Source organism: Puntigrus tetrazona, chromosome 1 (genome assembly GCF_018831695.1).
Source record: "Puntigrus tetrazona isolate hp1 chromosome 1, ASM1883169v1, whole genome shotgun sequence".
Lineage (NCBI taxonomy): Eukaryota > Metazoa > Chordata > Actinopteri > Cypriniformes > Cyprinidae > Puntigrus > Puntigrus tetrazona.
This window is the reverse complement of record NC_056699.1, coordinates 28,670,330-28,681,962: the sequence shown is the minus strand read 5'-3', so window position 1 is coordinate 28,681,962 and position 11,633 is coordinate 28,670,330. Positions and strand designations below refer to the sequence as shown.

Below are 11,633 nucleotides of genomic sequence, written 5' to 3'. Positions count from 1 at the left end.
CGCTGAGCTGCTAACTAGCCGCGGAGGGCGAGGCCTCGGTCCTGAACACCGCCGCGACTCTGACCCAGTCAAACCGAGACAGAAAAAACCCTCCGTGACTGTTTTAAACTCACTAAACGTTCACTGTAGAGTTCAAACGCAATTTCATTCATCTCCTGTCACTAGCATCCAACTCCGATATTAGCATGTAATTGTTATAAGCATTTAAAACCAGGTGGATTCTGATTGGCTCTTGGTGTTTTTTAGTGTTCATCAGAATCGAGTTTCCTTATTAGATTATATTAAAATAATATATTAAAATGTCTGCACTAAGCTGCATCCCATATGCAATTTTTTTTTTCTTTTTAAGTTTAAAGTTTTAGTTCATTTCAGTTTGCTGAGAGTCACAGAATGAGAGTTGCTTATGACACCAGATATAATTACATCTTAATTCAATTATTTTACTATCACTCCCTCTAAAAATGTATTATTTAAATGTAATTATTTATTAGTACTAATGCAATACAATACAAGGGCAAACGTGAAACTGCCGCCTAAATTCGTTATAAATAATATAAAGCATTATTAAATAATATAAAATGGCATGATTCTCAAAGCAAGAAGAACATTGAAAGCCTGACTTTGATGTTAAATGCACTGTTAATAGTTACTTAAAGCAATGATGTCATTAAAAAAATAAGAGTAGCAGGCCTAGTAATTAATTAGGAGTAGTAAGTGAAGTAATTAAAGTAATGCATTAAGACACTAAATAAAAGACTGCAAAGCAAGTAGATGGTGAGGATTTTCTTTTTTGGGTGAAATACGTTTTTTCTTGATTTTCATGTTTTTTTTTTACTGTCAATATTTTTGGTGGCAACTTTCTATTCGTAAGTATTTGCCGAAGGGACGTTGCAGCAATTATTTACAGTTAGTTAATTGCATTACAGTTTTTTTTTCACGGACGTAAAGAAAAGAAGCGGCCGAAGGTGTTGCTGGTTTACAGGCGCGTGTTTCCCGGGCTCGTGAAGCGTTTAATCCGTCCGTCGCCGCGGGGAGGTCTTCATCTCTCTGACTCTCATTCAGGCGGAAAAACTCATTCATGACTTGTTTTGCTTTCTCGCAAATTCCAGCGCGGCGCGCGTTCACGGGCGCGCTCCGGAGACACGTCGGCTGATCGTCGGGGAGAGGGGCACGAAGGTGTGTGTGTGTGTGTGTGTGTGTGTGTGTGTGTCCTGGACACGTCTCAGCTCGCCCGTTCCCCCTCTACTCCCGCAGGCCGAGTCTAAACTATCCCGCATCGCGTCTCCAAACAGAGATCGATCACGAAACGCGTCTCCAGAGGCAGCTGGAGATGCTTTAATTCACTCCGTACACATAAATGCAAAGCGTTTGCTTTGGCTCGCTTGCAGGAGGTCTGCCGTTACAGCTGACGCGCGACGCGTCCGTGGGGCGCGCGCGCGCGCGCAGCGGTGCTGATGAAAAGCCAACGCGGCGCGCCGGGACTCACCATACAGCCACGCGGTCCTTGGGGTAGTCGAGGCGGTCGATGGCTCCGAGGACGTGCGGGAGAGAGTGCGCCGAGTTGCGGCAGACCAGCGCGAGCAGCACCCGCGGCGCGAGCAGCGCGGACTCCGGGCTCCAGCGCTCCTCCGGGAAGTAACCGCGGGCCGGTCCGGTCCAGAGCAGCAGCACGAAGAGGCTCAGCAGACGCATGGCTGGAGAAACGAGAAACCTCCGGCGGGGCGAAAGAAGCAGAAGCGGAAGAAGGGAAGCGGAGCGGCGAGACGCGAGACTCACGCGAGCAGTGACCATCAGCGATTTATTGCCAACCGACGGAAATGCGGGGAGCTCTAGGTGGTCCCGGGAGGAGATTTAAAGGGTAGGGCTGCTTACTAAAAAGAGAAAGGTTGCGGTAGGATGAAAAAAAGTCAGAAAAATAAACCGCTCTCAATCATCTCGTAAACGACAGGGAGATTGCACGGTAATTAAACCGTACAGAGCGCAATTAAAGTCTACAAACTTCCTTTAATTTGGCGGCCACCCCTTTAAGAAAAGCAGCTGCGCTCGGCCGGAATCTGCTGGAACGTCTGTGGGCGTGGTCAACGGGAGCTTTACATACGGGACAGTACGAGCGCTCTGTAATATTCGGTCTCAGAATAGAACGCGAGGCAGGATAGTGGGGGAAATATGATGAGACAAAAATGAGACGGCGGGATCGGTTTTGAAGGCATCTGCTGGTCACAGTCGTAATGCAAGGACTCCAAATCAGCTATAACCTACACGTTTTTGCTTGTATTTAAGAGTATATGATACGGAAATGACCAATATAATGTAAAATGACAACAAATCCTAACTGGTGGTAATTTGTTTTACTCTTTATTTAAATAGTCTTACTGTAAAAAAACCCCAAACCCATTATATATATATATATATATATATATATATATATATATATATATATATATATATATATATATATATATATTTATTTATTATTATTATTATTATTATTATTATTATTTTATTTTATTTTTTCAATAAGACTATTTAAATAAAGAGTAAAACAAATTACCACTCAGTAATTAGTAAAGCACTATATATACGCACATTTTTTTGCCAAATTGCAAAATTTATTTATATATTTTTAAAATTTATTTTAGATTTTTTGCAATTAGAAAATGTGTATATATAGTGGTTTACTAATAGGCCAGGTTCCTTTTTCTCAGCGCCCCTGTTGTTCAGGTATATTAACGTTTTAGCGATTCTTTCCGACCACCTTTTTCTTCCAATGAAAGTGTGACATGTCATTTCCTCAAACAAAGGTCGTGAAAAAATTAGGAAGTGCTTTGTTGCCGAGTCGGATTTGGATCGAGTCTCTGTTTCTCTCTCTCTCCGAATGTCTCTCGAGGATGACCTGTCGTGTCCGGTGTGCACCGAGCTCTTCAGGGACCCGGTGTTACTGAGCTGTGGACACAGCTTCTGCCTTCGTGCATGCGTGCGACCACTGGGCCTCCAGCCGCTCCGGAAACTGCCCCGTCTGTCGACAGGTGTGTGCGCACGAGCCCGTGTCCAACCTGAGCCTGAGAAACACCTGCGAGTCCTACCTGAGAGAGCAGAGCGAGAGAGAAGAGAGGGACGAAGAGCACGAGTGTCCGATACACGGAGAGAGAGTCGAGCTGTTCTGTCAAACAGATGAGCGAGTTTTGTGTTCAGAATGTAAGAGGCACGAGCACGCGAGACACAAAACACAACCCCTGCAACAAGCTGTGAGACAACGCAAGGTGAGGACCTCTAGTGAACAGAATGCTGTTGGTAAAGACTCAGAGCTTTCTTAACGTTTAAGCTGTTTTTGCCAAGCAGCAATTGAAATATTAGGAAATGCAGATTCCAAATTAATTAAAAAAAGTTCATTAGTACTTGTGGGGTTATCTGTGAAGGCAAGGCTGAAAGCAGCTCTTCGTCCAGCAGAGAAGACCTTGTGGTCTTTACAGAACGCTGCAGCACAAGATGCCAAGATCTGCAGTTACAATCAGGTGACGCATTCCTCTTTAAAATAATATTTAATGCATTTCTTGATTCGTTTTGATGCGCAATTTCTGTGCGGATGCGTGGAATGAATCAAGACGAACTCTGTGTGTGCTTGATCAAGCCTGAGCAGAATATTTGAAGCAGAAAATGTTCTCGCTTAGGCCCCGTTTAAAGGGGTCATGAAATGAGAAACCGAAAATTTCAGAACTTCAGAAGTTTTTTACCTTTAAAACGATGGGCACAAAATTCATGCGCTTTAAAACAAAAACACTCTAGTGCAAACGGGGCCTTATATTGAAGAAATTGGGCTGAAACGACAGCATGGATTGTTATATACGATCTAATAGTGTGGATAAGCATCGCCTCCAAAGAGGAAGATCAACACCGGCTTCTGCATCACTTCCTGTTTAGCCCCACTCGCCGGTTTTTACAGCAGATTCATTCGATGCAGGATTTTAGAAACGCCAAATCGAAAAGCAAAAATATGCATAGTCTGAGTGAAAAAAGCTATTAAAGTGGTTTGTTCAAGAAGAGTGTATGATTGTTGTTGTTGTTCATTAACATTATTGACAGCAGGAAGTAGCTCTAAATTAGGCTTCTGTCTCTTTAAAAATGAATGCATGAACCCAGTATGTTGATAGACATCTCATGGTTTATAGTCACGGTGTTTATATACATACTGGACATAGTAGACGTATCAACATACTTTTATCTGTATTTAGCAGACCTTAAAAAAGTGTTGTCTTAAAAAAGTGCAACATCTGTATTTTTATGTTATGACAATTTCTAATAAAATTATGCTTTAACCAACAAAATCAATTTTTATTTGATCAAATCATCTTGTAAAATGTGTACCGGTTTGCAAATGATATTCCAAATACCTGAAATGGTATGATAACATCCAAATCAGACTGACATCAGAAACTTAATGTCTTTTCTGACGCCTATTCAGCGACAAGCTCTCTCTGCTGTTTAACATCTCAGCTGTAGATGGCTCCATGCTGGCAGTGACGGGGAGCCTCTGCTTCAGAAGCATTGAAGATCCTTAAACGAACCTTGACTTGGGTTCTGTCTTATTCTCACGTGTCATGTAAAACACGCGTCTTGGGTTACTTTTAACACTAACCAGAATGTGTTTCGATAAATGTTGACTTTGTACTTTGACTGTTTCTGGTTACACAACTGTACCATGTGACAGGGAGAAAATGCTTGGGATCACATTTTTCACTGTATAACACATCCATGATACATCCTCTTTTTCTGTGTGAGGTTAATTCACGGCACACCGCCATTTCACTCAGTAGTCGTGCTCCATTTTGCAGCTAAAACTCATTTTCCAGCTACAAGGTGCACACGGGGGAGATTACATCAGATGCAATTTTAAATGAATGTAACTAACAACACAAGAGACAGCCAAATGAACAAAAAAACCCACATATGTATTTTTTTTCCTTCCCAAACATCTGTAATCATTTTTTAATAATAACAATACTAATAATTATTATTATTTTAATGCTTTAAACGTTTTTTATCTATCAAATCTATTTTTATTTAACTTTCACTTTTTATATTTGGTGATGTTCTCCACTGCAGGGAGTGGTTTTTGTAGCACTTGTTTATAAATAAATAAAGGCACGCCTTTAAAAACAAAAGTGAAAGAAAAAAAGAAGAGAAGCCATATCGAGTCTTTAAACAGCTGCGTAGTTTATGGTGAGTTCTTCTCATAATTGTTTGCTGTTTGCTTCGTGCTCTTATGTGGGATTGAAATCTTTGTATTTAGATTAAAAGCTCTGAACAAAGTGTCAGAAACGTTGACTATTGAATCCTTGCTGCGTCTTGAAGTTTGGAATTACTTTTATCAAAATGCTCTCACTAAATGATCTGACAAAATGTTTGATCTGGCAAAAAATTTACTTCTGATCAAATGAATTAAAACTGATTTATCATAAAATTACTGCCAAAATCATCTTGAGACGTATATAAAGTCTTCTCCAGGGAGAGTGGTTTAACACAAAGCGCTAAGCACACGTTATCTGTTCTTACTGTTATCAGACTGAGGAACAAACTTTATCTGAGCATGTGGATATTATTGTTTCTCTCAGAATTAATACATGAAACAATGTAAACTATACATACAGGCACGTATATGTATGTTCTGTACTGTAACTGACACCTTCTGCTTTCAGTTTGCTCTGTTAGATCATGAATATTTTGGGTTTGATGTAGCTATATAGTTTTTTATGTTTTCAACCAAATTAAAACCTTGCGATATAATATACATACATATACATCTACATCATAGAGGGAGAGTGTGGAGGAGTGAATGAAGAACATAAGTTTTTACAGATAGAGAAAACAGCCAGAACAAAACACTCACAAGACACTCCAATCTACTGCAATGACATCTTTAAAGCCTCACCTAAACCAGGATCTAAGGAGAAAGACCAGATCAAGACTGTTCTTACTAAAGGCATCGCAGGAATCGGAAAAACCGTTTCTGTGCAGAAGTTCATTCTGGACTGGGCTGAGGGAAAAGCCAATCAAGATGTAGATTTCATGTTTGTTCTTCCATTTCGAGAGCTGAACTTGATCAGAGATGATCAGTACAGTCTTCACAGACTTCTGCCAGACTTTCATCCTGAACTTCAAGATCTGGACTCAAAGATTTATGAGGAGTGTAAAGTTGTGTTCATCTTTGATGGTCTAGATGAAAGCAGAATCACACTGATGTTTTCAGATGATCAGAAAGTTTGTGATGTGACTGAGACTTCATCAGTGAGTGTGTTGATGTCAAACCTCATGAAAGGAGAGCTGCTTCCCTCTGCTCTCATCTGGATCACCTCCAGACCAGCAGCAGCCAATCAGATCCCCTCCAAATACATCAACCGTCTGACAGAAATTCAGGGATTCACTGAGCTTCAGAAGGAGGAATATTTCAGGAAGAGAATCAGTGACCAGCATCAAGCCAGCAGGATCATCTCACACATCAGAAGATCAAGAAGCCTCCACATCATGTGCCACATCCCTGTCTTCTGCTGGATCTCATCCACTGTGCTTCAGAAGATCCTGGAAGAAGACCTGAGTGCAGAAATCCCTCAAACTCTGACTGAAATGTACATCCATTTCCTGCTGATTCAGATCAACATGAGGAACCAGAAGTATGAAGAGAGTGATCCAGAGAAACTCCTGCAGTCTAACAGAGAAGTGATTGTGAAACTTGATGAAGTTGCTTTCAAACAGCTGATGAAGGGTAATGTGATGTTCTATGAGGCTATTTCAAGTGTAAACTGAAACGTATACACCTACATGCTAATGACATCAACCTGCAAGGTGACGACCAAAAAAAATAAACAAATTAATAAAATAAAAAACAACAATACTGTAATCACCAACAACATATAGGCACCAATAATATGTGATCATATTGAAAAACAATCATATAAATTATGTAATGTTATATTAATTACGTAGATTTATAGAGTTAATAAGATAAATAAACAACTGATTAAATAATGATTGAGCATTAGTGATGAACACCTGCTGTTTCTGAGAATGACAGAGGATCAGATGGTGATGTTTAACTGGCTAAAATGATGCCAGCATCAAAAAGATCAGTGTTTGATTTAGTTGGGCTCTTGACCCTTTTACGAATTCAAAGAAACGGCTTCTAAGCAACTGCTTCACAGCTAGCACTGACTACATAGATTAGCAATGGATTATAAATATACTTCATTATTATTCAAATTATTTATCTCCAACCCCGAAAAAGGTAGCAACATATTTCATTTTTGAGGCCACGAGGGATGGAAGTACAGTGCATGTATTGTACCGTCAATTAAAACATACCAATATTAAGCTTATTTCCAAAAAAATATATATGTCAAAAACTGCATATAAAGTTGTGATTTATGAAGATTACAAGATACAACCCTCATACCATTGTAAAGACTGTACTCTATCCCTCACAGCCTCATTTACGTTTAATCTGACTATGATCTACGGCAGATGAAATTCAAAGGGAGTCAAAAAAATCTTCTACAAAACCAGATGTAGAGAAGGAATAGGAGGTAAGAGACATAATAGCAAAATAAAATTAACTTGCACTTTTATCAAAGGTATCAATTAAAAACATTGTAACAAACCAGTTCGTGAAGAAATGAATGCACACTATTTTGGATGGAGGCAACTCCTTAGCGTTTAATGGTTTATATGGTAACACATCGAAGTGTAAGAAAATATCATTCAATCAGATTAAATTACATCGAGAGATCGCCATCACTCTGATTTCAAACGGGTTTAAACAGCACATCATTAGAGTCCAGGGAACAGGTAGAATTCCTTTGTAAGGGATGCTCTTTCCAGGCACGGCATGAGTTTGATATCTCCTCTCAATGGGAGTGTGGCCATGTATTTGGTGACCTAAGAAACAGTGGGTTGAGGGGACTTTGAATGACAAATAAGTCAAAGAAGTTTAAATGATCTTTCTTTTCCAAATTACCTTCATGAATAACTCCATAATGTCATGTTGATGAGCCCATTCACAGAAAACCTCCACTATGCAACTGATAAAGTAACATCCAGTTTTAATATTCCTGTAAGATAAAGCATCTGTGGAGATAATTTATGGGAAGGTCATACAATAAAGCACTTCAAAGCAACCTTTGAAACTATGCTTATCGTTACAGACAAACTGAGCGGCAAGAACATATTTTTATTTTCTAGTATGTTTCAATGTGCATCAACTAACATAAAAAATAGATACATAAATAAAAAAAAAACAAAACACTTTCATCCATTTCTAGCACACATTCATATATGAGTAACAGTGTGAACTACCGATCAAATTCATTTCAGCAGTCGGTGTTTTTAAGACTCACTAGGGATGCTGGACATAAAGCAGACAAAGTCTTTCTCCTTGTGAAACCAGGAGTCTTTCTCGGACACTTGTTCACGCACCTTCTCACCTTCTAGTTGAGCTGAGTGACAGAGATATGGTTAACAATATGGAAGAGACCACCAATAAATATACAGGCTGAGACATGAAAACGAGAAATAATATCTTAACCACTGAGTTTCATCAGTCATGCCGTACATCTGCTGGCTTGAATGAGAATGACTTTCGGTTTATCGATCAGAGCGGGACAGTTGACTGAGTTCAGGTGGGAGAAGATGTCCTCAACAAAGAAGATATCCTCTGAAGTATAATGATGCTTGACACCTAGAATGACATCTCTATTGTTAATTCTTCCCCCGTGAGACATGATGACCACGAAGGTGCTGTCTAAGTCTCGATGTTCAGAGAGAAGTTCAGAGAAGTTTCTGACTTCTCTATCTATTTCCTGTGGATAAATAAACAAGCTATTTTTTTAAAAATGCAGTAATGCAGTAATGTGCACAGTATAATTGCCACTTTATATATTTATTATTGTTACTTAGACAGTAATGTTTTCATGAAGGAGGAATGTTTTACGTACCTCTCCAGAGAGATTTCTGCGTTTCTCAACATTATAACCCAAAGCTTTCAGCAGCCACTCCATGTTCTCCTCGTCTATCTCTGCTCCTTTCCTGTTGGGCATGCCCTCAAATTCAATATTGGTGATCAGCAGAGCTGGCCGTTTCCTCTGAACCGTTGCTGGTCTGTAAATCTGTGAAGAAACACCACAATTATGCATGATGATTAGTGATGAACACCTTGTTATTGAGAATTACAGAGGATCAGATGTTAATGTTTTATTGGTTAAAATGATGCCACCATCATGGAGATCAGTGTTTCCATAATGATCTCCATGATGGTGGCATCATTTCAATCAATAAAACATCAACATTTGATCCTTTATAATTCGAAGTCGGATGATCTACTCAGACACAAATTTTTACATTTATGTTAATGTTTCTAGAGATGTGAGCCGAACACGTCGTAGTTATATTTCAGAAGATACAATTCAAACAACAAGGGGTACAAATATGCAAAATATGCTGGAAAACAGCCATCGCCATATATTTTTTTAGTAAAAAAAGCAGGTCTGACTGCATTGTTTTTACAAAAGCTAACTTAGATAGAGATACTTGCTTCATCTCCCTTTTCTTGAAGAATTTTTCTCTTAAACTCTTGGCTGGATTGAATCATTTTGCGTTGTTTCCCATCAGACTGTGACTCCACAGGCATTGAAGCTTTTCTCGTGTCCTGCTGACCTAGAGATATAGAGACTGATTTGAACACAGTTGTAAAATACCCATTTAAGATTTTTTTTTCTCTTGGTAAATATGAAAGTGGCAAGCTTTGGTTTATTAATAAGCACATGATTAGTCGACACACACCCATATACATACCTTCCAGAAGCTTTAATTCAAGGCTTTTTGCAAGATTATTTTGACTCATTTTGCGCAGCACTTGGACTGTGATTTTCCCAGCGTCAGTATCGTACCGATTTACCATGAGGCTCACCACAGCCTTACGATCAGCTCCCTCCAGGTCTCCTTTAGGAAAACGCTCGATGTCATCTGCCAAACCAGTACACAGGTGCCACTTGAATTCTTCAAGATCTTCTTTCTCCAGGTCCTTAAGTGCCTTCAACAATATGCTAGCGTCTTCCATTTTGTGTCACTAAGAAAAAAATACACATCAGTCTTGATTTTTCTCTGAAAGGATTAGTTTACCTAAAAATGAAAATTTTGCCATTAATTACTGCACTTTATGTTGTTCCAAACCCATGAGACCTCCATTTAGATATTTTTGATGGAATCGGAGAACTCTCATATCCTTAAGATCATCTACTTGTACTCAACTGTGCTATTTAGGGATTTTTTTAATAAAAATTAATATAACTAAAATGCACTTTTCTACCTTTGTTTTAAAAAAATATATTTAATTGCCACTTGTAACACACTTGAAACCATCTTTCATACAATACTACTCAAGTGTAATATAAGTGGTAACTAAATAATTTTGTGTCAAAAGTGCATTTTACTTCATATTAATGGTGTCTCAAAATAGCACAGTTGAGTACATTTGATAGACCTATCTTAAGAAGTACCAAATAATTATTATATAATCATTATATAAGTAAAATTAGTGCATAAAAATACAGCACTTTAATTACATTATGGAAGTGTATTTGTTTCTTACCTGGGAGAGAGATGTTCTTGTGTGCTGTTCGTGGACGGTTGAATTCACAGGACAGAAAGACTTGGGTGAATGAAAAGTTATCACTTATTTTAATCATGTATATTTACAAAAAAAAAGAGGGGATTTGATGCTAATAAGCATTATAGTTACTGGTTCTAGTGTGCATTAGAGATAGAAGTTACAAACAAGTTAAGACAAAATAAACACTAGGTACCTGTCCGCAGCTCTCTGGTGCTTCCTAGTTTCACTTTAAAAAACCTGTTCTGATAAGGACGTCCTGCCCAGAGCTGCACTTTCACTTTCGACCTGTAGGGGAGCGCTGATATCCCATTGTTATGCTGTTCAGGTTCATATCCAATGTAGATAAGTACATGTGCATGCAGTATATATTAAACAGGGCATATCATTAGCAGTTTTTAACAGAGAATTAATGGTAAGAGCAATATTGGCATCTACTGAATTAAGGCTACTCATCAATAAATATTGCCTTATTTTGCTATGCCTTCTTTGTGATGTTTGAGATTATCTTAACCAAACTAAATGAAGCAGTATCAAGCAGTATAACTCTTAGCTCTGTGAATTTCTTACAGAGATGAAACTGACGTTTGTATGTATGTATATGTGTATATATATATATGCGTGTGTATATATAGAACCAACATCAGACCAAGTCAGTTCTCGCAGTGATCAATAAATCTGTTAGTCAAGCAGACACACATAATAGTTGATTATTTATTCATCAACTGCTCCAAACATTAAAACTTGACAAAAAGCCATAGTTGTCTTTATGGGCGATCGCTATGTTCTCTGATACCGGTGACAGTCTCTGCTCATTTAAGCCCTTTTTTTGTCCTGTATTGCATGCGTTTCATGTTGGCTGTGCTGTTTTCTTTGAGTTTCCCCTGTGGATTTATTAAAAGACTTTTATTTATAGTTCTCTGTCTCCTTACAGCACCAGAACTAACTGGACTTTAAAACGTTTTTTTGTTAGTTTTTCTGG

General features: G+C 38.6%; 3 protein-coding genes across 5 annotated transcripts in view; 1 reads left to right on the top strand and 2 right to left on the bottom strand.

Moving 5' to 3' along the window:
* The window catches only part of LOC122325173 (procollagen galactosyltransferase 1-like), a 9,297-nt gene extending 6,909 nt beyond the window's left edge, over positions 1-2,388 (bottom strand). Inside the window, 1 exon segment of the mRNA XM_043220157.1 lies at positions 1,487-2,388. Coding sequence (XP_043076092.1) covers positions 1,487-1,791 — 305 coding nt within the window. The 5' untranslated portion in view covers positions 1,792-2,388.
* Positions 2,389-5,137: 2,749 nt separating this feature from the next.
* LOC122362864 (protein NLRC3-like) lies at positions 5,138-7,530 on the top strand. The gene is made up of 2 exons (XM_043264597.1): positions 5,138-5,217; positions 5,810-7,530. Exon 2 carries the CDS (start codon positions 6,064-6,066, stop codon positions 6,796-6,798), a length of 735 nt encoding a protein of 244 aa, XP_043120532.1. The 5' UTR covers positions 5,138-5,217; positions 5,810-6,063; the 3' UTR covers positions 6,799-7,530.
* Positions 7,531-7,677: 147 nt separating this feature from the next.
* LOC122361288 (caspase b-like) lies at positions 7,678-10,527 on the bottom strand. 3 transcript variants are annotated; one of them, XR_006252960.1, is made up of 7 exons: positions 9,838-10,526; positions 9,578-9,699; positions 8,982-9,152; positions 8,600-8,846; positions 8,385-8,483; positions 8,006-8,099; positions 7,678-7,926 (listed from the first exon to the last, which is right to left on the bottom strand). XR_006252960.1 is itself a non-coding variant. In XM_043262123.1 (7 exons), the coding sequence occupies exons 1-7, from the start codon at positions 10,100-10,102 to the stop codon at positions 7,819-7,821; spliced, it is 1,122 nt and encodes a 373-aa protein (XP_043118058.1). In that variant the 5' UTR covers positions 10,103-10,524; the 3' UTR covers positions 7,678-7,818. The 3 variants fall into 3 exon arrangements, 2 of the variants coding, with proteins under 2 accessions (XP_043118058.1, XP_043118133.1); XM_043262123.1 differs by having other exon boundaries at positions 8,006-8,115; positions 9,838-10,524; XM_043262198.1 differs by lacking the exon at positions 7,678-7,926 and having other exon boundaries at positions 7,933-8,099; positions 9,838-10,527.
* Positions 10,528-11,633: the final 1,106 nt, after the last annotated feature.